This window comes from Dermacentor variabilis, unplaced genomic scaffold, assembly GCF_050947875.1.
Source record: "Dermacentor variabilis isolate Ectoservices unplaced genomic scaffold, ASM5094787v1 scaffold_14, whole genome shotgun sequence".
NCBI lineage: Eukaryota > Metazoa > Arthropoda > Arachnida > Ixodida > Ixodidae > Dermacentor > Dermacentor variabilis.
In genome coordinates, this window is record NW_027460302.1 from 8,814,995 (window position 1) to 8,841,523 (window position 26,529).

Below are 26,529 nucleotides of genomic sequence, written 5' to 3' on the forward strand. Positions count from 1 at the left end.
CCGAGCCCGTTTAGTCATAATGGCGACTTCGTCAAACTCGGCCCCAGCGACGGAGAGTCCAGGACGCACGTATTGTTGTTCACACACAGTCGACTTAGTCACGCCGTGGCTAAAGGTGTGCGGCGACGCTCCAGGAAAGTTGCCGCCACCATCGCAACTAGCCGGCAAAACTTGCACTGCAGCTGGCCGTTCTTAACAGCGCCTCCATGGCCCGGAAACTCTCAACTGTCTAGCGCTGTCAACCTCTGGGCAGGAAGAGAATGGCTGGTGGCCAGGGGGTGATGCCTTGGCTCGCAGCGACCATTTGTGTAATGATGTCACCGCCCCAAAACATCAAACAAGGACAGGCAACTGCAAAACGAACCCCACAACACGGCTCTGCGCCGAAATGACGTACCTTGGCTCTCACTTTACATCGGCTAGGCTTCAAACAAAACATAAGTGCAGAAAAAAAAACTGCATTTCCCTATGCCAATTTATGAAGCAATTTCTTGCTGACAAATTCAGCAATTATGGAGGGAATCCTGCTAAATGAAAGGGGATCTTTGCTTAACAGAATTAACCCTAGTAACCCTAAAATTTAGGCGGGACCCTCAAACGCAGAATTCAAATTAGTCTGCTCAAACCATCCGCATTGATATGCAATTTCCCTTTTATATCTAACGCAGAAGTTGTACTCTTACAGAGTGAGACTCCAACAGAGCAAGCGGCTATTTTCGTGTAACATTTGATTGACCCACGTCAGAGGACAGTGATCGGTCTCGAAGATGAACTTCGCTCCGTACAAGTAACACGACAACTTCTGGGCGGCCGAAACTAAACAAGAAGAAGAAACTAAACAAGAAGGTCAACGCCATACTCAGTAAGTGTGTGACAAAGAAGCATCTTAATATTCTTTGTGCAGTTTTCAACAAAACTATTTTCATGGCAATTTCACCGCTATCTTAGGGTAGTGCTTTCTTTCCTGCTAAAATAGCTATTAACCTGATTATACAAGTTTTGACAACATGCCTAGAAAATTTTCATTACTGTTGGCATATGTATTTTTGTGATAGAGGCCCTGCTCATATGAATACACTGAGAATACAATGTCCTGTGCTATGGAAAGGTAACTTGTTTAGTAACAAGCTCACTTTGACAATGTCTGCCTGCACAGCAAAGGCACATTATAATGATGCTGTAGAAAGTCCATAATGCCTGTTCAACTGCATACATGTTGCTTGTATCACTGTTTGGTTCCAAAGTGAGACACTTAAGTCAACTCGTCTATGTAACTGTGCAAAAGTAAAGCTGCGACACAATTTCGACTGGCACCTAGCCTTTCCTAAGATAATTCACACATGAAACCTCCATGTACTGGTCACGATACGAATATGAAAGTTCATTAAACTGAAATTGATTTAGAGCTTTTGTTTGTAATGACAAATGCTATGATAGAGCTTATAAGTCGTGCATCGGTTGGTGTTGTGCACATCCATCACGCTCCCAGCTCTAATGCACTAATTCAGTCATTTCATGCATTTTAGGACTTTGCACAAATCAGGTGGAGATGTTTAGAGCTCACTGGATTGAAAAGTTGTGCCTTCTGCACTTCCTTTTTCAGAAAAAGATGGGTTGTGTGTTGCAATGTCACAGTAGCAAAACCAATATATTGCCTTTCTTTCTTCTCTTTTCTAGACTACACGACGCAACACTTCAACGCACTTCCAGGGCAGCTGAAGAAGTCGTTGTCCGCATTACTAGCGCGGAGACATTAAATAGATGTGTTCAAGCACACATGTAAACCTGTCTTCTTTTATAGCATGCCAAAGCTAGGCACTTGGCAATGTGTGACACCTGTCTTTGTTCAGTGCCTGCTTCTATGAGGGAAACAATTCCTGTACGTAGTCACTATATACTTTACAATGGCCAGCATTCTAGAGTTTCTTGAGAATTGGCCAGCTAAATTATGCTGCATCATTATGGATATTAATTAGCTTTCATTAAAGCTTCCATGCTATGAACTAAATAATTACTTCAGTCAGCTGAATGGTACATATATATTAAAATGGCAAGAAATGTGTGTTACTCAGAACGTCATTATATTGCTCAGTGGAGTCCGACAAGTAGTTCCAGGACAGTTGCAAACAGGTTTTTCGGAAGTACATAAAAGTTTTATTCAGGGGATAATAAAACGTTTCTAAATGCCTGCGACATATCCGTGACCAATAGTTGATAGGATGTCCCTAGCAAGTTGTTAGGATATATAAAGATGGTTAATGAATATTTGCTTTACAGTTTTTAGGAAGTACATAAAAATCTGATTCAGAGATAATTATTTGGCAATATATAATTCCAAAAGTAATTATCCCAGAATAAAATTTTTACGTTCTTCTTAAAAACTGTGAAGCGACTATTTATTAACCACCTTTATACATCTTAACAACTGGCTAGTAACATCCTGTCGAGTATTCGCCATGATAGTAACATCCTGTCAACTATCTGCGCCGAATACTCGACAGGATATTACTAGCAACTTGTTAGGATGTATAAAGGTGGCTAATAAATAGTCGCTTCACAGATAACACACTCTACCAACATAAGATAATCGGCAGTCGGTAAGAATTCAATCGACATTTTATATCTATATTTTCAATGCAATATCGGTGGCCAGTGGTCGGTAGGAGGTTACTAGGAAGTTGTTGCGCTGTATAAAGACGGTTTATTCAATGTTACTGAAAATTTTGTAAGGGCTATACTCTTTCATGGGTTCTAACCAACTAGCCCGCCAACGTGTTTTAAGCAAGCTGTGTTTTTGCCGCTTCATTCGCGTTGAAGCGAGAGTCAGCGTAAAAGCGAATTCGCTCCCTGGTGCGGGAAATATATCGAAAGCGGTCATCTTACGGGACAGATGTAGGGACTGTTTTCTCGTTTGGCAAGCATAGAAATGCTTACGCATATAAAAATTGAGGGCAGTCGACTCTTTGAAGGTGCAATGCCAGCGAATCTGTCGTTGGGCTCCCAAGTTCATCCGCAATTCATTGTGTGAACGTGGTTGGACAGCAAAGTCAAAATAATGCACGAAACAAAACACGATTCACTGGGATACAGTCCAAAGGAGTGCACGAAACATGACACGTTTCTTTGTAATTTGCAATTAATTCGTTTAATTCGCTTAATGAAACTTGGAAGGACTAGAGTTTTTACCAAGCAGACAAACGTGGAGCTATCCATTTCCTTCCGTAGAAGAACCTGTATTGACAGCAGACGGAAATTCCCCAACTTTTACAACTTCATTGTGAACTACCTAATTAGGCAAAGTAAGCTCGCCGAAATGATAGATGATCAATGTTATTTGCACAGTACTTGGAACAAGAAGTCGAGGACGAAAGACATGGAGAAAAAAGCAACAGACATTGCCCTTGTGTCGGTCCTACCCAGTAATCATTCGAACTTGCGCGCAAATAACATTGGTAACGCATTGTAACCAACTAGATCAAAGCAGTACCCTTGTAATAATAGAGTTATCGGTCCGCAGTGTCTTATCCATCCGCGTCGAACAATTTTGAACCGTGGCCTAACGTACTCACGGCAGCAGTGCGGGCCGCACCGTGACAACGATCTGCGATGTTGACAGAGAATGCCGATTGTCCGCAGCTTCGCGCACTGTGTTCACGCCGCTTGTGTTGACGTGCGGGTACCTATCCTAAAAGGGATCTGCGAAACGGCAGAGTGATGCGTGCGCTGAGAGCTCCGGGAGCGATGTGTTCTCGTCGCTTATGTTTAGGAGAGATGTGCAGGTCCGTATATTGAAAGCGATCTGCGAAACGGCAGAGTGATGCGTGTGCTGAGACCTCCGTGAGCGCTGTGGTCTCGCCGCTTATGCTGAAGAGAGACGTGCGGGTCCGCATCTAAAAAGCAATCTGGGAAATGACAGAGTGAGGCGTGTGCTGAGAGCTCCGTGAGGGCTGTGTTCTCCCAGCTTACGTTGAAGAAAGGCGCGCGGATCCGTATCTTAAAGGCGATGTGCGAAACGGCAGAGGGAGGCATGTGGTGGGAGCTCCGTGAGCGCTGTGGTCTGGCGGCTTACGTTGAAGAGAGACGTGCGGGTCCGTACCTTAAAAGCAATCTGGGAAATGGCCTAGTGAAGCGTGTGCTGAGAGCACCGCGAGCGCTGTGCTCATGCCACTTCCTTCATGTTCGAGGAAGAGGCAGCATGAATGTGAATTTGCTCGCCGCGGGCGATATCTCGAAAGCGGTCGCCTTACGGGACGGACGGAGGCGCGGTTTTCTCGTTGGGTAAGCGTAGAAAAGGTTACGCATTTAAAGCTCCGCTAACTGAAAATATATTAGGTGTTCTAATACCATTACAGGGAATGCTTTTTTTTATAATATTAGCTGGTAATCTTTACGCGAGTGTCTATTGTATGACTTGTGTACTGGACCCTCCTGGCTATTTTCCAGTCGTTCTACAGGATGGAGCACTGTAATGACAGTGTAAGAACACTAGACAAAAGATCACAGGCGTGAACTTCACTATATTTGGTTACTTCGGAGTTTAGTGCATCAGGTACAGATGATGACGAAATTTTTTACATTGGGTATTAAACAACAGCGACACAATCGACTGCAATTGGATCCATTAGCGAAGCAAAATACGTTAATTTATTCGGAAAACGCAAAGCCTAGAAAGCTAGAAGGTTGTGGGAAGCGTTAACTCTGCGTACGGTTGTGAACAAGAGAGGGAACAAGTTATTAGTAATTAAGCAACAAATACTTGTGATAAATCATTTTAGACAAGACATAAGTACGATTTTCTCATTCATCATTTAGTTCGATGGGCGCTTTAACTCAGTGTTTGAGTACTCAGCTACTGGAACTTCTTGAAAGCATTCTAGTTATATTGTTTCGTAGTTCTTGAGGCTATGTATGCGGAAGTGCTTAGTTGCGCACTAGCTGTTGACAAAACAAACAAGTTTTGCTGCACAGAACTAACAAGGAAGCCATCAACAGTTTAGCGGAGAGTGATAGAACACAACTAGAAGAGATATAATAAATAGAAAGAGTAATTCGCGCTTACCAGATCATCTGGGTGGATTCTTGAATGCCTACGATGAAGGACTCCCTCGGCGCCTGCATCACGGAGAATTTCAACCATTACGAGAAGAATGCCTCAAACACGTTAGAAAAATCATTATACCCTGATAAACAAGCGTTTCCTTGCGTAAATTGGATGCTACATGGAATGATACAGAATTGTTTGTTTAATGTAACTTAAGTGAGTGATACCTTCTCGAATTTTCTCCACATTTTCGAAGCACTTACGGCCGAAACTCGCAGAATCCGTTACGCCGTTCCATGCGATATTCGGGTGCTACGTTCCGCCTTCAAAAACGTAGGCACATTTTCAATTTACACGCCTGCTTGACACACATTAGATGATCCAAGATGGATGTAGTGTGATGTCTTCATGGCAAACACGGTGCTTGCTCGAAGCGACACGAGCGTGCGAGGCCTAGGCTGCAGTTGCATCGCAAACACTGTTACAGCGCAGCTGCAAGGGCCTAATTGCGTCAGAATCGTGTCCATTTATGGACACAAAACTGCACTAGAACTGATTGTTGGGCGAGTTGTTAAGTATTCGCGGTGAAATTTGCAGAGCGCACAATAGCAAAGTGCTCATCTGTCTACCTTCCTGCGTCCTTATGTATTGTGCGCGCTGCAAATCCCACGATGAATATCATCACCAGGATTGGCTCCAGCGTTGTATTCCACAGCTGATTGGTTGGCAACCCCTCGGCGCGAGCGCACTCGTGCCTCTTCTCCCGCGTTCGCCGTCATTAATAAAAAAGGCTAATTTTAATTAATTGAATAATTAATGTAGAAACACAGACAGCAAACCAAGTCCACAGCGAAGCTGCTCAGGGATAGTTCTTCCTGGATCATGTCCGTGTGTAGACACAAAACTCCCCATACGTTCATGTTTGAAATTAGATTCCCGCACAGATAAGCCAGATAGACGGAAGCAGACAGGATGGCACTTGACTCTCAATTGAGTTTATTGATGGGCAGAAAAACATTGATAAAGATGTTACAGTATTATCGCGCATACAGAACGCGCACAATATCTATCTGTGTCTCTGTATTATGTGCGCTTCAATAACTTCAAACATGAACGTCAACCAACTAGCCCAACTCGCCATTTTATTGCAATATATTCCTCATACGTGGGCCGATACCGAAGATAGTGCAGTACCTGGCCGACCAGCGGCGGAGGTGATGCAGGCGCTAAACACTCCCCACATGTAGGCCGATCCCAAAAATAGTGCATTGCCGGGAAGACCTGCGAAGTAGGTCGAACAGGCGTAGAGCACTCCTGATACATGCGCCGATTACAAAGATAGTGGAATGCCGGGCCGCGACTATAGATTTACTAGTAAGTACAGTGGGGTGTGGCACTTCTGGACGTGCCGGACTTTCGTGCGCATGCGCGAGTAAGAGCGGCTGCCAGAGAGAAAATGTGGGACACCGCGTATTCCAGCAACTGGGGTGGGGCAGAGCTGTCCGCGACTCGCAGGTATTCGTCCATGAGCCTGTCGACAATAAACTGGTCCGGCGGATGGCTCGAGCGAGGGATTGCCTCTGGCTAGACCTAGTGCTGCCCTCATCGTGAACGTGTTTGAGCAGACCCCAGATCTTGCCTGATCTGAGCTGAACCTCGACGGATTCGCAGAGCTCCTCCCATTGTTGTTTACACAGGTTCTTGCATTGCTGTTCGATCTCCATGTTAACCTCGGAAAGCTTCTTGCGGAGCCTCCAGTTATATTTCTGCCCCTTCCATCTCTTGAGGGCTTGCTTGACTTTCAGCAGGTGTGAAAACCTGCTATCTAGTCAACATCGAGGTCAGTGACGACCTCCTTGGTTGCCACCGCAGCCTCATCCCTCATCCTTTTCCACCAACCTTCAAAATCTGACTAGGCCGCGGCGCGCGCTCGGCTCTGATCTTGCGGAAAACGTCCCAGTCCATCAACTTGAATTTCCCTGTCCTATAGCTGGCAATCGTGAGGGACACTTCAATGACGTAGTGGTCACTTCCGAGGTCTAGAGCCGTGTTGACCCACAAATTCAAATTCAAATTCAAAAATCAGTTTATTCAAACGACTAATAAGAAATACATGTGAACCATCTGGGCCCTTAGCCCAGATGGTTTGGGTATAAATGGTTAGCCCAGATTTGGGTGGGTATCACTTGACCTTTCCTACGTTCTTGACAAAAGAGAGGTATGGGGTAGTGTCTCGGCGTGTGGAGTTGCCTCTCCTAGTGTGGAAATCCTTATCGGTGATAAGGGCCAAGTCTACTTCTATCGCAGTCTGCCACAGCTCGCGTCCCTTGGACGTGTCATGGGTGTACCCCCACACATAATGTGGGGCGTTGAAATCCCCGACGACGAGAAGGGGGTGCCCACCGGCCAGGCTGACGGTCCTCTTCAGGAGAGAGTTCGCCCTCGCCCTCCGATAGCTGAGGCTGCAGTATACGTTGAGGATAAAAAGACTGTTTCTTCTGAAGCTTTTTCTGGGTGGGTTTATGAGGATTTCGATCATGACGTACTTGATGCCATCATCAACTGCGCCGAGGTCGCGAGAGGCAATTGTACCTTTTGTTGACGAGGGTAGCAACTACCCAACCTCCTGAATACGATTATACTACCAGATAATCCGGGAATTTCACAGGTGCACTACTTGCAACTTCCTGAATAGCTATGATTTGGGGATTAGCTGCGAGAGATCTTAAATATGGCTGCGGAAGCGGCTTATTGTTGAGAAACCCTCCGGAGCTCCATTGCCAGATACTAAAGTTCTCATCCGCACTATCCATGTCTAGGCTGAGGCGAGGGTTGAGCGGCCCTGAAAATCACGCCCTCCGTCGGTGGTGCTGGTACATGACGTCGTGCTGCGACATGCCAAGGAGCCGGGCTGAGTTCTCTTCTGGCATCGATCTCCAATTTGCTTATGTGTTCACTGAGTGCACCTAAGCCGATTTCTGGGTTGCGTTATAGCTTCCTGGATCTTTACTAAACTAGCCTGCATACTGGCGAAGGCATTCTTGAGTTCCGAGAGCAATTTTATAGTCTCGTGTTCCTGTCCATTCCCTACCGCTCGACGCTTGGGCGCGCGAGACCCGTGGGATGTCTCGGACGTATCCATGGTGGCCGGGGCTAAGGCGTGTTGCGGCGAGGAGGGTGAAAGCGCGAGCTTCCTAATCTCCGCCATCTCCGCAGCTGGCCGGCTCATTTCTTGCTTAACCTGCGCGTTTTCTTTCCTCAACTGCTCGTTAACTCGTCGCCACTCCTCGAGCTCGTTTTCGTGTTGCGAATCGCGAGGCAGGTCGTCACCTCCTGGGGCGTCACGTCCCCCTCGAACCTTGTCGGCCCAGGATAGTATCAACTTGCTTCTAAGGGCAGTGGGCGTGCGGCAGCGGGACCTGGTCCCCCACGACGTGTCGTGACCCGGCCTGGAGCTGGAGCGAGGGCGCGAAGTGGGGCGTCCCGGGAACGGGCCCAACCTCTGGACCCACAGTGGGAGCCGGAACGTGCCCTGGAGTCAGTCCCCTGCATCGGCCTGCAGGGGACTGACCTGCGAACCTTTCGCGGCCCGCTGCAGTGGTTTCGGTCGTTCTGCGGGGTGGATTCCTTAAGAGAACCGGCGACGCCGGCTAGGTTAACCGACCATGCACCTCCTTCAGAGAACCGGCAACGCCAGCAACGTACACCGACCATGCACTTCCTTCGGAGAACTGGAGACCACAGCAAAGTTAAACAACCATGCGCCTCCGTCGAGTCGACGAGGCCTACAAGTCAAGCCACGTTTGGCGGACCCTGTATTGTTACTTGGTTCGATGTCGCCTTCATGGTCTATTTGCAGCAAGAGAACTTCTCGGAAAAGAGTGTCTCGCGGTGTCTTTTCGCGGGCCCCGGAATTCGTAACACTATGCTGACAGTCGTGGCGGCTATCGGAGAAGTCAGCTCCGGAATTGAGAGGCGCCGGCTGGGGTCAAGCATGACAACCTGGCTACGAGGACCCGCTCTTCCCGGTAGATTCTAAGAATCCAAAGTGCGTATGAGTGTGTGAGTCCTTCCCTCAAAGGTTGGTCGACTACGCCTTCAACTACTGTGGACGGTCCGATTGGACAAAGGTTGGACAGCACTTTTTCCTCACCAAGGAATCTAGGGAGGAGAGAGTGTTTTTTGCAGCTGTGTGCTCGACAAACGGATGCTTAGAGTTTTGTGCTCGTGCGCTATGTGCTTTGTGGTGGGAGCTTCGTGCTCCTTTTTGCAGTCATGCCAGGCTGTTGAAATGTACATCCTGTTTTAATGTAAATATTGCAATTAAACCCTGTACTCCTAGTGTTCGGTGAGAGCATGTTCCACCCTACAAGCACGTCCCAAGCGTGGTTCAGTTGGATGACGGCATAGGGTAGCTACCACATAGTTCACGCCCGACTACAACTTGCACAACTGGTAGCCAGCGATGGCAAGTCTCTCCCTTCAACTACGTCTAAACATTACAACTGGTTGCCAGCGTTGGGAATGTCCTCCAACTCTGACAATTAGTGGAAGCGGTGAGATCGGCCTACAACTCGTAGACAGCAATGAGACCTCACGGACTTTGGGACATGGTGACCGACCGGTATCCCTATCAAGTTGGAGGCGACTTGGAATTGACAACCTCTTACAACTGACTGAATACGGCGGAAAAGGGCTGGTGATATGGTGCTGCTTGAGTGAGTGAGCGTTTGATTTTGGCTGTAACATTTACCAGGCTTCAATTTCTCTTTTTAGATTTCAATCGCTGGGGATATTTTACCTGTATTCTGATTTGGGTGGGTATCGCAGCAAGTATTCTGTGACAGCAGAGTCAAAACTTAAAGTAGGAACCATGTTGCTATTGTGTTTGACGAGAGCTGACCAGATGTGGTTGTGTGAGGAGGTTGAGGTGGATGTATAAGAGGACTTCACGGAATCAGAAATTCGTAAATCCATTCACCAAAGTAAAAATGATTTGAAACTCATCGAAGAACTACGTAAACGAATTCTACGCAAAAAACGGGAACAGGAAGCAATTCAAGGCAGGAACAGGAAGAAATGAGGCAAAAACAGGAAGAAGCTAGGCAGAAACTGAAAAGAATTTCGCAGGAAACAGGCCTAACAGAAGTAACGAGGCAGTACGCTGCTGTATTGAACAAGGAGATTCAAGGTTTGGAGCAGGAAATCGAACGAGGACAATAGCGGCTTGAGAAATCTGTAGGCTGGAGGGAGCGAAAGCGGAAGGAAGTCGATAGCAGACTTTGGTCGAAAGCCCAGACAAGGAGTAGTACCTCCGAGATTGACAGTACCTTCATAGGTGAACGCAAAGTGCTAGCAGCTATTGATGCCTTAGTCGCAACAGATGCCGTTAAAGGCTGTAGCGAGAGCGACGATGTGCTGTGCCAACAGGGCACTGTAGAGATAGCAAGGCCAGCTCTAAATGAATTGGCAGTCACCGCGCCTGTGCGTCGCTTGTAATGTTAACGAGGTGGTTAACGAAGTATGGAGTACTGCTGACCCGACAGACACGAGCACCCATGTCGTGTCAGATCTGCGTGCCGAAAAGAATTGCCAGCTGGACGATGTAGTTGAGGGCAGGTCGCAGGATTGCGAGCTGCGTAGCTCAAGGAAAGACAACTGCATTGTTCAGGGATCGGTGCAGCTGTCCGCCCGTCTAGGTAGCCAAAAGAGGGATGATTTAGTTAAGAATCATTCGGACTGTGTGGGTGAGACAGCGATTGAGACCGACGAACTGTGTGCCGATGCACACCGTGAGGTGGGCAATGCAGTAGAAGGCAGTTCGCAGGAGTGCGAGCTGCATGGCTCGTGTAAAGACTGATGTATTGTTCCCGAGTCGGTTGAGCTGTCCGCCAGTCGAGGCAAAGGGAGAGCGGATTTAGATGAAAATCACTCAGACTGTGCGGGTAGGAGAACGATCCGGGCCGACGAGATCTGTAGCGGCCAGCTTGAGGCCGCGAGAAGGCATGATGAAAGAGATTTCAAATAGAAAGCGCCGTACAAAGAAGCGCCGTAGAGATAGGAATGCGATGAATATTCTAGCGCAGCCAAAGACGGCGACAGACGCGAAAAGCCAGGGCGCCAAGAAAGGTGCGGTCGTCGTTGATGACATTGGCGCATCAAGCACGTTAGCGCCACCGGTCAAAAAGAGACCGAGAAGCATGTTCTGCACCAACGCGGACAAAGGGCACGGTGCAGTTTCGTGGTTCCGTCGTTCTTTTCGGGGTTCAGCATGTATTGCGAAGGAGCGCAAGGTGGCAACACAAGACGAGGGGGTAGGGAGTCGTGACGCGATCAGTCGAGATCATCATTAAAGCGTCGCGCCAGGACGCAAATTGACAAACAGCACAACGTCTTTAAGGAGCGGATAGTGTGTCAGTCCTTTTGTTCCTGGGTAGACAGAATAGCTTTCGAACCGCGACCACTGCGAGTACCTGTTTACTATTTACCTGGCTTCCGGTCCATCCTCATCTCATCTGGCATCCGTACGTGTCCGTGGTGGTAACGTACAAGACACTAGCTCAGTACCGGCTACTCACAAAGCCCCGAAACAGAAACACAAGGTGACCCATCATATCACCACCACTGGCCCACTTTCGCCGCCCACCACGTAGGCTCACTGGACGGAGGTTGGAAGTCGCCCGCCGTGAGTGCGCACACATGCGTCAGCTCGGCGTTACTCGTCCTTCCTCCAGCAACTGGTTTTCACTTCTCCATCTGGTTCCAAAGCAGGACTGGCGACCTTGTGGTGATTACCGAGCTTTGAATATCATCACTTCTGCGGATCAATGTTCCCTTCTCCACATACATTACTTCGGCGCCCGTCAATATACAGCAGATCGATTTGGTGAGCGCGTACTACCAAATTCCTGTCAAACCCAGCGACACTCCGAAGACAGCAATCACTAATCTATTTAGCCTATTTCAGTTTGTCGGTATGAATTACGGCTTGAAGTACGCACAGACTTTTCAAAGTTCATGGACGAGGTAACGCGCGGACTCCCGTTCATTGTCGTCTACCTTGACGACATTCTCGTTGCACGTCGCACATATGAAGGCCACAAAGGATATTTTCGCCTGCTATTTGAGCGATTGGATGAACACAGCCTTGCCCTTAAGCCCCAGAAATGCATTTTCGGAAATGAAGCCCTGATTTTTCTCGGCAATCGCATTTCACCCCAAGGCATCAAGTCGCTGGAATTACGGATGCGGGAAATCTAGGTTCCCCTTTACAACCTCCTTCCGATGGTTGCGCCAGTTTCTGGGGCTCATAAATTTTCAGAGCCGCTTCATGCTATCCTGTGCGCAAATTCTTCAGCCGCTTACCAACTTGCTGCGTCGCGACTCCAAAAAAACCCTACCTCCCATTGGTCCTCGGAACAAGAACACTCCATTTAAAAAGACAAAACGCGGTTGGCGACTGCAGTGTTCTTGCCGTTTCCCGACACGCCACCTCGCCTTATGGTAGGCGCGTGGACCACAGCATTGGTTGCAATACTCAGCAGTACGATGGCACAGACTGGAGGCTGCTGGTCTTCTCAAAGCGCCTCATACCTAGTGAAACTCGCTACAGCACCTTCAGGCGGGTGTTGTTGGCCATCTATTGCACTGCAAAGCATTTCCGTTTTCTTTTCTTTAAGGCTGTAGCTTTTAGATAGAGATCGAACACTAGCCTTTGTTTTCAAGAACAGTTCCTCGTACTCAGAACGTGGGCTTCGACAACTTTCCTTTATCTCCGAATTTTCTACGGGACCGAAAATCTCCGAATATCTCTGGGAATAAAAAATCGCAGCTGACGCAGCAGGCGAGCAGCTCGTGCCAGGGCGATATTGAAGAAAACGGTCGGCATGGAAGCCTCCGTGGACGCAGCTCAATATGGGCGCTCCGGTAAATTCACGGTCACGGCGGTCAGTGAAAAGGGCGACCTCCTATCTGCGGCCTCGGTAGGCACTGTGACGGCCGACGTGGCAGAACAGGTGGCGGTGGCGCTGGCGATGCAGGATTCAAAAAGGCCGTATATCTACACGGACTCACGCGCGGCCGTCAGGGCTTTCGCTTCGGGAATGGTTGCGAGACAGGTGGAGGCGATTCTGAAAAACAAGTCCAGAACTAATTGTGACCCCGTGCATTATATTATATGGTTCTCAGCTCACATGGACGACAACGTGCTGCCGGACCGCCCGAACCCCAATGAAATTGCTCACCGCCGTGCGCGAGAATTAACGCGCCGCGACGGCGATGGGGCTACATTGGATCCGGAGGAGCTCGGACACAGCGACCCCTTATTAACCTTTCATGAGATCGCCTCCCATTATAAAGAGAAACGCAGGCGCTTCCCGCCTCCACATCCAAATCTATGCAGATCTCAATCGATCACGCTTAGGATGCTTCAGGCGAGGTCATATCCCTCGCGAGGTTTCTTAAGAAGGATTTATCCAGAAATTGACCCACAGTGCCCGGATTGTGGGGAGGTTAGCACTCTACCTCATATGCTCTGGCAGTGTCCTGCGTTACGGGATACGTCCCTCACCAGCGAACGGGACTGGGACGAGGCCATATCTAGTACGCAACTCAAGCTCCAGTCCATGGCCGTCCAGAGGGCCCGTGAAAGAGCGGAGAGGCTTGGCCTCCCGGTTCCGACATGGGAGCAGCCAGCGGCGAGCCGGGGGCCCCAACGGGTCTCCGCCGGCTAGTCCCTCAGGACCTCAATAAAAGTTCATTGTCTATCTGTCTGTCTGACGTACTGTCCGAGATCGGCGCAGTGCCTGCTGGCCTAGTGGATTTCCAAGCTTTAACCTCCACCCAGCAAAACGAACTGGAGCTGCCCCAATTGGGGGAAAGAGGCTCGTCGCTCCAGCTTGCAGAGGTGTCGCTTCCCTACACAACAACATTGGTAGAGGCAGCTCGTCACCCGTTCGTGCCCCATCAGTTTCAGCGGCCAAAATTTGATTCACAGCACGGGCTAAGCCATCCCGACATCAAAGCGACACAGAGGTTTATCATAGACCACTTCGTCTGGCCAGGTTTTAAACAATATAATCGATGCTGGGTAAGAAACTGACAAGCCTGTCAAGCAGTGAAAGTGAACCGCCACACGCGTTCAGCGGTGCAGCCGTTTCGACCACCAGAGAGCCGTTTCGATGACATGCATTTAGAGGGGCCTCTTCCGCCCTGCCAAGGTGTCAGGTACCTGCTCACGTTTGCCGACCGCTCCTCAAGGTCACCTGAGGCGAAGCCTCTACAACGCATCACGGCCGAAAGAGTGGTGGAAGCATTTTCTGCTACGTGGGTGCCGCGGTGTGGTTGCCTTTTGTGCACAATTACTGACTGAGGCTGAGAATTCTAAAGCTCGCTTATTGCTGCCCTGGTGAGGCGGCTCAGCGCACTTTCATAACACCGCGGCTTACCACCCATAGAGCAACGGCATGGTGGCGCGTTTCCACCGACAACTGAAGGCGTCATTGGCGGTCACGCTCGACAGACAGCACTGAGTGGAAAGGCTAACCTTAGTATTACTGGGGCTGCGAACAGCTATGAAAGACGACCTCAGAATCATTGCGGTCTCGATGCTGTATGGGTGAGCAATCGGCGTTCTGGGCCAGTTTTTCGGCACCCAGCAAAGCACTCCGTCAGGGGCCGCGCAGCACTTAAAGAGGCTACATTCCTGGCTCGATCAGTTTCGACCTACATCCCCACGTATCGCCCGCGGGCAGCCTGTGTTTAGTTTCCCGACATTGACCAAAAGCACGCACGTCTTTCTGCGGCGCGACTCTATCAAACCACCACTGACTCTTCCTATGAAGGCCCCTTTCGTGTGGTTTCGCGTTCAAAGAAAACCTTGAAGATTTATGTTCGCGGCAATGAAGAAACACTGTCGTGCGACAGCGTGAAACCAGCGCATCATGAATATTAACTATTCATTCCTTCCACCATTCGTACCTAAGCCTTCAGCGTTCAGGGGTGGGGGGAGAGGGGGGGGGGGGCTTTTAACGACCGGCTGTCACTTGATTGCTCCCGCCCAGGGGATCATTGCGCCTTGCTCCGAAAATCCAGTTTGCCTAGCCGTGGGATCATTGCGCGCGCTCTTTCTTGGAACCAAAGAGCGGCTGCCCGATTGCGGCGCCATCAGTGCCACTTGGCAAACCTGCTTTTATTTTTGAAAGATGCCAGTGGACTCTCCGTTCTCAAGCTGTCAAAACGGGTATTCCTTGACTATGCCAAACCAAGCTCCCAACCAGATCTTAGTGCTAAACCACACAGCTGTGATCGCTGCTTTGTGTCCTTTCAACTACAGTGGACTTCAATATCTCGCTGTCCCATATGGCAGTGCTCACTTTTGGTTGCAGGAAGCTGCGGTCTTTTGCAGCAGCAAAAGCACCATTGCCCAACCGAAATGTGAAGACGCTGCGGCTATCTCGTACGGGAGTTCAGAACTCGCATGTTCCAGTGAAATACAGGAGTTGACTCTCGTGGTAAACCTGACAAGGCGATAGTCTAATGGAAGAGTAAGGCGACAAGCAGGAATGCTCCGAGATACCGAAACCAGGCCGTGCACCTACTGGTAGAAGCAACTGACTGCCATGTTGTGGCAGTTTGCAAGCTACGTCATTTCGAACTGAAGAAAGAGACAAAAAGATGCGACATTGAGCAGATTCCCTGCTCCCAAGAAACGAACACTCAGAAACAAGAATGGCAAAGCTTAGTCATGGAACGCAAATCTGACGAAGCTCGATGAGCGGCAGTTTAAAGATGAAAATCTCTCAAGGAGGCGTGAATGGTGCAAAGGTGCCACCTGTGAGGAACACCAGATGGCCACAAGGGGGCGTTGTAATGCTGAAAGGTCATCGCGAGTGCAACGACAACAGCCCGTGAGAAATCAAGATATGCGCAGCCTGCTGGACTTTTTGAGATTTGTGCGAAAGAACAACGCTCAAACCAGGATGTGTCTCGTAAGTGTGGTGGCAGCTGGAACGTTGATCGTCTAGACCTCTGGAGAACGAAGGCGGACGCGTGTTTTCTACAGTGCCAGTTCAAAGAGGCATGGATACTAGTTTTGTCCTAGCATGTGGAGCAGGAGAAAGAAAGGCTGTGAAAGACTCCTCGACATCTTGCTAAGTGACCTGTGCAGTGTTGAGTCCATTGTGTTTCTGCGTGCCAAACAGCGAGAATGGTTAGGCCTCAAGGCTTGCGCATCTCATGAGCGTTAGCTCATTCGGAGTGTTATGTTTTCGTGTCTGTTTGCACCACCCATCTTTGTGTGCGTGAAGTACCATGTTGACTGCACTGTTACACGCATTCTAGGCAACAGGAGGAAATGAACTGTGACTGCTTATTTCCGTTCTCTCACGAGTTCTTTCGTAAGCAGCTTATTTATGAGTGCATCCAAGTTGCACGCCTTTGCATCACATCAGACACAACGAAGTTTTATTGCGCACAACGTTCCGAGACATGGGAGACTAATGTGAGGAAGCTTGAACTTTTGGTTTCGAACTGTAATAAACAATGTAGTCTCGAACTGGGGAACAACGCGAAAGCGGAGGACGCAGTATGGGCGCACAACACCAAGAGTACTAGGTGTGGCTGTAGTGTGTCTCTTCTGTGTCCTCGTCTTTCCCGCTGTTCCCCAGTTCAAGATGTTTAACCAACTTGCCGACACGTTCACTTTATTAAACAAAGTAGAAGTAGCACGCTGGTAGTGTCGGGCGGTCAGCGCGGTAGCCGGCCCTGAGCGGTCGCAAGGGTTCTACACGGTCGTACCGTGCGAGCGAAACTAGGCCACCGGTACGACGCAGCAGTCCTCGCCGAACTTGCCCTGTGCTCAAGGAGAGGGCCTGGAGTCCGCAAGACGCTTCTGACGCCTGAGTGACGCGACGGCAACCAACGCCTCAATGCTCGGCGCTTTGGTCATCGCAAGGTTGTGCGTGTGAGTCGCCGTTATTATCCACAGGAGAAATTCATGTACTCTGCCGAACCATTGCATAACGTCCATAAGTGTCGTTTCCTTAGTCATTGATGCGTGTCATTTGTGTTCTACGTTCTGCGACAGGTGAAGTACCATTAGTGTTCCTCGTGCACATTTGCTTGTTCGATAAACTGGATAAACGTCTGATTTCTTCGTGCGTTTGGTATCCTAGGCCCACGAACCATCACAATATTGTCACGAAAAGACAATAGACGATGTACCCGGCGTCGGCGACGGAGGCGGTTGAAGATGGCGTGCAATAATTTAAGCCGGCGTCCTCAGCTTCTACCTCTTCTACTTCAGCGCCCGTCTCTTGCTGAGCGTGTGTTCCAGTCCGAACTTCTTTTTTTTTCAGCGCTGGCTCGTGACACCTGGCGGCATTACTCCCCCGCCAAAAGAAAGGCATCGACCCGATGCTTACTAAACAAGAAGGAGAAAGTGTGGAATTCGTATGATATCGGACCCGCCGTGGTTGCTCAGTGGCTATGGTGTTGGGCTGCTGAGCACGAGGTCGCGGGATCGAATCCCGGCCACGGCGGCCGCATTTCGATGGGGGCGAAATGCGAAAACACCCGTGTGCTTAGATTTAGGTGCACGTTAAAGAACCCCAGGTGGTCAAAATTTCCGGAGTCCTCCACTACGGCGTGCCTCATAATCAGAAAGTGGTTTTGGCACGTAAAACCCCAAATATAAAAAAATATATATATATGATATCGGATTGGCGTCGCCTTAACGCGCGAAATACGGCTTGAGGCGAATAACATGCACAATCTCTGAGCGGTGCTGTCGACGCCGAGGCGACGCGGCACCGTCGGGAATGACTTCATAGTTCACTAACGCGGCGTATCACTTTGTAGGGTCCAAAGTATCTACTAAGGAGCTTCTCAGACAACCCCTGGCGACGGACTGGAGTGCACACCCAGACTTGGTCACCTGGCTGGTACTCGACGTGCCGATGTCGAAGGTTGTAGCGTCGTGCGTCTGTACTCTGTTGCTTCGCGATGTGTATGCGCGAGAGTTGGCGAGCTTCCTCTGCGTGTTGAGTAAGTTGCTCGGCGTCGGCAGTAAGGGATGCGTCGGTGTCGTGCGGGAGCATAGCGTCTAGCGTGGTCTGGACCTCGCGCCCGTAGACAAGACGGAACGGTGTGAAGCGTGTGGTTTCCTGAATGGCGGTGTTGTACGCGAATGTAACGTACGACAGGACTTGATCCCATGTTTTATGCTGGACGTCCACATATATTGACAGCATGTCAGCTATGGTTTTGTTTAGCCGTTCCGTCAGTCCGTTGGTCTGCGGATGATAGGCAGTCGCCTTGCGATGCTGCGTGCAGCTCAGCTCGAATATGTCCTCTATAAGTTGGGCTGTAAAGGCAGTGCCTCTGTCGGTGATGACATGTGAGGGGGCACCATGTCTGAGGACTATGTTCTCGATAAAGAACTGGGCAACTTCGTAGGCCGTGGCACGTTGTACAGCTTTCGTCTCGGCGTAGCGTGTTAGATAGTCCGTGGCGACTATAATCCACTTGTTTCCGCTGGCTGACAAGGAAAAGGGTCCCAGAAGATCCATGCCGATTTGATCAAACGGCGCGCTAGGTGGTGCGATGGGTTGGAGTAACCCCCCGGGCTTCAAAGACGGCGACTTCCTGCGTTGACACTCCCGGCAGCTTTGCACGTAACGCTTCACCGTGGTAGAAAGTCTGGGCCAGTAGTACGTCTGGCGTACTGGTGCAAGAGTGCGTGAAAATCAAGTGTCCAGACGTGGGCTCATCATGGCAGGCTAGGAGAATGTCATCACGAAGGGCGGCAGGTATTACCAATAGATACTCTTTGTCGGTGGCACTCGAGTTTTTCTTCTAGAGGACGCCCTGTCGGAGGCAGAAGGTCGAGAGACTGCGAGAAATATGTCGTGGGATTGTAGCATTCTTGCCTTCTAGGTGATCGATGAGAGGGCGTATTTCGGCGTCCTCGCGCTGCCGTATGATCAAGTCTGATGCGGTGAGGGCCCCAAGGAATGCGCCGTCTTCGTCCATGTCCTTATCGCAAGTTTTGACGGGAGCGCGCGACAACGTGTCGGCATCTTCGTGTTTTCGGCCCGATTTGTAGACGATGGTAACATCGAACTCCTGCAGACGGAGACTCCATCGAGCAAGTCGCCCGGACGGGTCTCGTAAGTTGGCTAACCAACACAGGGAATGGTGGTCTGTCACCACCTTGAAAGGGCGACCGTAGAGATAAGGCCGAAATTTCATGATGGCCCACACAACCGCTAGACACTCTTTCTCGGAGGTGGAGTAGTTGATTTCGGCGCGTGAGAGGGTGCGACTGGCGTAAGCGACGACTCGCTCGACGCCTTCCTCGTGTTGAACGAGTACAGCGCCAAGACCGATGTTGCTGGCATCGGTATGCACCTCGGTGTCAGCGTCCTCGTCAAAGTGAGCGAGGACAGGTGATTCCTGCAGGTATTGCCGTAACTCGGTGAAAGCTGCGTCCTGCTCATCCGCCCAAACAAAGGGTGTGTCTTCTCGCGTTAGGCCTATGAGTGGTTCAGCGATGCGCGAGAAATTGGCGATGAAGCGACGATAGTACGCACACAAACCGAGAAAGCGGCGTACTGCTTTCTTGTCACGAGGAGTCGGAAAAGCAGCAACAGCGGATGTTTTGTCTGGGTCAGGCTGGACGCCGTCGGCGTTCACGACATGCCCAAGGAACTTCAGCTCTTCGTAACCGAAGTGACACTTTTCTGGCTTTAGTGTGAGATTAGCGGAGCGGAGCGCCTCAAGTACCGCCTCTAAACGCTTCAGATGTTCTTCGAAGGTCGCCGCAAACACGACGACGTCATCTAAGTATACTAAAAACAGCAGTGCCACTTCAGACCCGTCAGAACAGTGTCCATCATTCGCTGGAATGTGGCCGGTGCAGAACACAGGCCAAATGGAAGTACTTTAAATTCGTACAGTCCATCTGGGGTAACAAAGGCAGCTTTTTCGCGATCTCGTTCGTCAACTTCGATTTGCCAATATCCGCTCTTCAGATCTATGGATGAAAAATACCGGGTTCGCCGGAGTCGATCTAACGAATCATCGATCCGCGGAAGCGGATAAACGTCTTTTTTTGTGACGTTGTTCAACCTTCTTTAGTCAACGCAGAACCCAAGCGTTCCGTCTTTCTTTTTGACGAGGACCACCGGCGATGACCAAGGGCTTTGGGATGGTTGTATGACGTCATCGTCAAGCATTTCTTTCACTTGTGCATTAATCACGTTACGCTCTTTCGCCGATACGCGATAAGGCAGTTGTCGTATGGGACGAGCATCGTCATACGTGATTATTCGGTGTCTCGCGATGGACGTCTGGCGTACCTTAGAAGAAGATGCGAAGCACTCCTTGAACCGAAGGAGCAACTCACGCAGCGCTTTCTGCTTTTCCTCCGAAAGGTCTGAATTGATGTCGATATTGCTGAGTGTCTGAGCTGGGTTCTCCTTCGTCACAGACGCACAGCATTCAGCAACGTCTGCTATGGGCTCAGCGAAAGCAATAGTAGTACGACGAAATAGGTGCCGATGTTCCTGGCTGAAATTCGTCACGAGGAGCGCCGAAAGTCCACCTCGAAGCATAATCAGACTGCGAGCTGCACATACACCGTGTGTCAGCATAAGGGAGGAATTGCCCTCTGCAACAGCTTCGCCGTCACGCAGATCGTCGCATACGACCATTACCATGACACTTGCGCGTGGTGGTACAGTTACACTGTCGGCGTAAACTCGAAGCGCGTTACGTCGGCAATTGTCGCGGTTGTTCGCTGCTCTTTCTGTCGAAAAAGTCCCTGTGCGCTCCCGGAGGTCTATAATGGCACCATACTCTCGCAGAAAGTCGACGCCCAAGATAAGGTCCCGAGAACAATCGCGGAGTATAAGGCAGCTGGCAGGAAACGTGGACCCACGAATTTGTACTCTGACCGTGCACATGCCCAACGGTGTGACGACATGCCCGCCAGCAGTCCGAATTTGCGCTCTAGACCAAGGCGTGATAACTTTTCTAAGTTCCGTCGCTAGTTTTCCGCACAAGATTGAGTAGTCAGCCCCCGTGTCCAATAAAGCACTAACGTGGCGGCCGTCGAGCGCGACAGATATGTCGAGCGAGAGTCTGTCGCTGAGTTCGGCTGCTGTCGTCGTTGAATCGTGCTGAATAGACCGTGCTGGCGTCGATGGGAGGTCTTCGGAAGGGCGATTATCAGCGGCCTCTCCCCCGAAGGTCGCTGTTCTTAGTTTCCCCGGCGAGGGCTTGGCGATCGTCCCTGCGCTGCCATTGGAGGGCTTCTATGAGCGGGGGAAGAACGCCTGGGGGACGGCGAGCGCGACTGCCGCCGCGGGAACAGTGGCATACTCTGCTGGGTCAAGTATTCTTCAATCGCCCTAGGCCTTTCACCATATCTGGGCCTTGGTGAATCCGCGGCAAAACCTTGCAGTCCGAGACGGCGGTATGGGCACTCGCGGTATATGTGACCGGCTTCTCCACAATGACAGCACAGAGGCCTTCTGTCCGGGGTACGCCAGACGTCAGATTTCCTTTCGGGTGGGCGACGATCCTCCATACGTTGGATTGGTCGCACAGATGGGAGCGGCGGGACGTATGACGCGGCGTAAGACGTGGCGGGGTCGAAATGGGTCTGAGCTTGGACAGGGACTCGCCTCAAAACTTCCGTATACGACGGCCGCTGCAACTGTGCTGTCACAGGCGGCGCATTGTTGTTAGAAACGGGACACTGGATCGCTTGCTGCACTTCGTTCCTCACAAGGGCAGAAATGGAACCTAGCGTGGGCTGAGGCGGGCAGGTGAGCCGTTTAAGCTCATCACGCACCACAGAGCGGATAAGATCTCGGAGAACGTCCACGTTTCCAAAGGCAATCGCGTCCGTCAGTGAAGCAGCGTTCGCGTGCCTGTCATACGGAGCTGAGCGCTGGTCCGAAGGTGAAGTTGGGTTCAATTGCCTGTCATAGAAAGTTGAGCGCTGGTGTAACATCTTTTCTATCGTGGTGGCTTCAGTTAAGAATTCAGCCACGGTCTTCGGCGGGCTTCGAAGAAGGCCAGCAAATAGCTGTTCCTTAACTCCCCGCATTAGATGGCGCAGCTTCTTTTCCTCGGACATGGTTGGGTCCACCCGACGGAAGAGGCGCGTCATATCCTCGACGTACGACGTCACGCTCTCGTTCGGCAGATAAATGCGGGATTGGAGCGCCCGTTCGGCTCGTTCGCGGCGATCAGCATTGGTTTAGGTATCCAGCAAGGCACGACGGAAATCAAGCCACGATTTGATGAGCCCTTCTCGGTTCTCGTACCAAGTGCGGGCACCGCCCTACAAGCTGAAGTAGACGTTCCTTAACTTCGCCACGTCGCTCCATTCATTTATCTCGGCAACGCGCTCAAACTGGACCAACCAGTCTTCTACATCCTCGAAGATATCTCCGTGGAACACATTCGGCACTCGGAGATTCTGCAGCAGATACTGCGTTACCGTTGTGGCCGTACCTTGCCTAATGGTCGGTAGGGACGTCGACGTTCCTTCCATACCGGTGTGTGGGGGCGTCGATGTTGTTCCGGAGAGATGATCAAGCTCCGGAGGCAATCCTCGGATTCTCCTGCTTGCCCGGTGAACAGGGGTGTCCACTAGGATAGGGCTGGTACTCCTGCTACCAGGAGGGGTTTGTGGCATCGGATAAACCGTACCCCGCACCTCCACCAGTTTTGTCACGAAAAGACAATAGACGATGTACCCGGCGTCGGCGAGGGAGGCGGTTGAACAAGATGGCGTGCAATAATTTAAGCCGGCGTCCTCAGGTTCTACCTCTTCTACTTCAACGCCCGTCTCTTGCTGAGCGCGTGTTCCAGTCCCAACTTCTTTTTTTTTCAGCGCTGGCTCGTGACACCTGGCGGCAATATATAGGCATCTATAAATAGAAGAGTGGTGGTTTCGGATAGTTAGTTTTCCATCAATATCAAGTGGTTCAGCGCAAAGCACGACAGACGGCAACAGAAAAGTCGAGGATGAGAACGATTGTTTATAAGAGGGTTTATATCATTGTATTTTGTTTCCTTTCAGCGACCTGCCAGAACTGGGCCTTTTGAGTGCATTCCATGCTAGAAGGTGCGGAAGTTTTCATTCATTATTCTTTCAACACGCGCATGGTCGCAGTTATGTTGTCCAACTGAACACAATAAAATATTCGAATAAAATCAAGGACTTCAACAAGTGATCAACACATTCCAACGTTTCGGAAAGGAAAATTAAAAAATCAGGCGTTTTTTCTCCAGCTGCACCAAATTATATAGCGCACTTGTAGAGGATAGTACATTTGTAGACAGATACCACACCTGTAGACCTTGGCGAAGTTTCTCGATGGGGCGGGAATTTTTAGAGCGCAGCTCTTTGGCGTCCGTTCCTGGGTTTCGCGTCGTCGTCGGCGTTGTCGTCGGCCTCGTAACCAGCTCCGCCCCCCTTTCATCCCCCCAGCGCTAGCAGCGACCGACTGATACCGCTGGATGCCGCTGACGCCGCTAGAGAGTCAAGATAACGTGACTGCATAGAACACCGTCGCCGCCATGCAGAAAGAGGAGGAAAGGGTCCCCCCCCCTGTTCTTGTGTGGCGGATAGGGTGCTCTTCAGTTGCCGACGCGCCGGTTATTTCACGTAGGCCCCGGCACGTCGACGAATACGTGACCACCTTCCCACGGCTAGACCTGGTTCTTAGCGCTGCGGAAGCGAGGGTATCATATTGTTTGTGTCGGCATCGGCGGCGTTGTCCCTGAAACCAACTCCGCAGCTGGGGTTGACTCACTATCGGCGTCAGCGGCATCAGTCAGTCGCTGCTATCTCTTCCCTCCTCCCTTTATCGTGTTGTCCGCTTGCTGCGCGCGCTTCTGCCCCCATCGTTTGCCGCTGGGTGTACACGCCGCCCCCCTCCCCCTCTTCCTGCGAGTCTCCGGTTGTCAAAGCGCCGGCTCGAACTTAATTCCTTTCTTCGCTCCTCCTCCAATGCAACCCCTGTGCGGTGGCAATCAGAGAGCCAGATCGGTGGCGGCGGATCTGTATATGTGCACCGCCCGAGCCGAAATTGCCGCTGCCGTTCGCCACTGCGAAATTATCTGCCAGTTCTTTCTGAGCCATGAGCGAGACGACCGATGGAAGTCCTCCGTCTGCTGCTGCTGCTGCTAAACGAGCTGCCAGAGCAGAGGCCCAGCGCCGTCGCCGTCAGAATCCAGAGGTGCGTGCCGCCGAAGCAGAAGCTTACCTAGTGGAGTCTTCGTTAAAGGAATACGTGTGAAAAATAAAAAAAAATTCTGTGATAGCGCATACATGTGTTGCTCGATTTCTTTGCCTCAATCTATCGAAAAGGTGAAACAGCTTATTTGCTGCGCTCAAATTTCGCATTAGGAAGTAACGTAATCGTCGGTATTTTTTTTCTATAGGAACTCAGAATACTTAAATGGATTATGAATATAACTGTAGTATTAAACTAATTAATTACTTTACGGCGCATATTGAAATTTACAATTTGTAATGGGTGAGTTCGTAAGGCACATCCACTCGGAAGGACTTCTCACGATAATACCAGTTCCGAGATATTAATTTATAAACTGTACGACGAAATACCCACGCATTCCAGTTACTTTTGTGCATCAATGCGCTTTCTTAAAACAGTAAATGGATATTGAGCGCTTTTTTTTACCCCAAGTTGAATGGCACATATCATGAATTCATCGTCAGAATTCATACAACGTGGATGTGCCTTGCAAACTCACTAGCTACACTTCGATACGTGCTGCAAATTAATTAGCGAAAACGTTAATTCATAAAATTTTGCTCATTCCTCAGTTACGCGCACGATTCCCCGTGGTAGTAATGCTTGCCTCATTTAGTTCTTTCATTCAGGGTTTACAATAGAGCTGTCCGCCCAACAGATGATCCGAAATTTCGTGCAGCTAAAAACACCCTATTTAATATCCGAAGAAAATTACTGAAAAAGTACACTCGAAACCAAAAAGTGAGTTATCTCTTTCTGCCCTGAGGTGGTGACTGTAGAACTGTCTTATGTGGCCTTAAAGAAATGTATCACGGTGTTCAACCGCTGGCGGCATGATGTTGGGCGATAGGTGCATGCGATTAAACCTCTCGGCAACTGCTTCTGACGTTTCAACTCTTGGGTATATCAAGATGTTCATTATAAAACATGAAGGCGCCAACTAAACGGACACACACAGGGGAAGAGAACGGGACAGGGCGCCACCCGGCGCACTGTGCTGTTCTCTTGTTTGTGTCCGTTTAGTTGGCGTCTTCATATTTTATAATGAAAAGCTACCAACTAGCCCAACAAGAAGTGATTTTTATATCGAGATGTCGCGGTGGATTTCCACTAGTTTCTGAAATCGCTTTTCGTAACAGTGTTACGCTGTGTGGAGAGTGGAGACAGGCATCATTTAAAAGCGGAGTCTTCATGCTACATCAACTATATCGGCTATTACGATAGCCGCCATAGCTTTCTGACAGTGACCATTCCTGTCCTAAAAATTCCTGATTCCTGTCGCTTCCTTAGGCATCAATTATTGAATATTTCACCGCCCTGGGTAGAAAATTCTTGCTCTCCACATCATAACAACTGCATGTGTCTTCTGCGACTTCTCTAGAACCTCTCATCGCCTGCCTTTCTAAATAATCGACCTGTACAATTAGTTATTCTCGAAAAAACCTATCGTTCAAAAGAAAACGCGCAAGGTTCGCGCCGCGACGGCTTGCAGCGCTACACCTGGCGACAAATCTCTGCGGCAGTGCAGCGAAGGCTACGTGGTCGGAGCCTATGCACACATATTACTGCGCCAAATAGTCAGAACCTCTCGCACAAGCTTTGGGTTTTCGGTTGCACCAGCGCTTTCCGGAAATGGGGGTTTCCGATGGTGTTATCATTGGGGGTTCAATCCCATCGCTCGTGACCCGTTGTCAAGATTGGAGTCGGGCATGAATTAGAAGGTAGCTGGCCCATGCCATCGTCCAACTTATCCAGGCTGAGGACGTTGACGAAGGGAAGGACTGGTTCTCATCGAGAACGAGGAATGTGGGTTTATTAACAGTGTTTATATCATTCTAACATGAATGTTTGAGAGAGTGTGTCCTGAGCAGCCGCACAGCAGTAGTTTATGAACACTCGGTCCTCTCCCGATACCCAGGTGACGGAAACGGCCGTCTAAGCACCGTAGGCGAGTTGACCAGGCACCGTAGGGGAGACGAAGTACCGTAGCGGAGTTGACCAAGCACCGTAGGGGCATTTATTACTCGAACTACAGCGCGCCCGCCGGCCGCCCATTGCCTGGCGTCTTGGTCGGCGCGTGGGAAGGGGTTCCAGTAGACGTTCCCGCGGCTCAGTAACAATAGTTGGTCCGCCGAGCCCGTATAGTCACAATGGCGACTTCGTCAAACTCGGCTCCAGCGACGCAGAGTC

General features: G+C 50.2%; 1 protein-coding gene across 1 annotated transcript in view; it reads right to left on the bottom strand.

Moving 5' to 3' along the window:
- Window positions 1-26,529, bottom strand: part of LOC142567775 (WD repeat and HMG-box DNA-binding protein 1-like) — a 350,415-nt gene that overhangs the window by 144,658 nt on the left and 179,228 nt on the right. Inside the window, exon 7 of the mRNA XM_075677936.1 lies at window positions 5,060-5,112. Coding sequence (XP_075534051.1) covers window positions 5,060-5,112 — 53 coding nt within the window. The remainder of the gene's footprint in view (window positions 1-5,059; window positions 5,113-26,529) is intronic.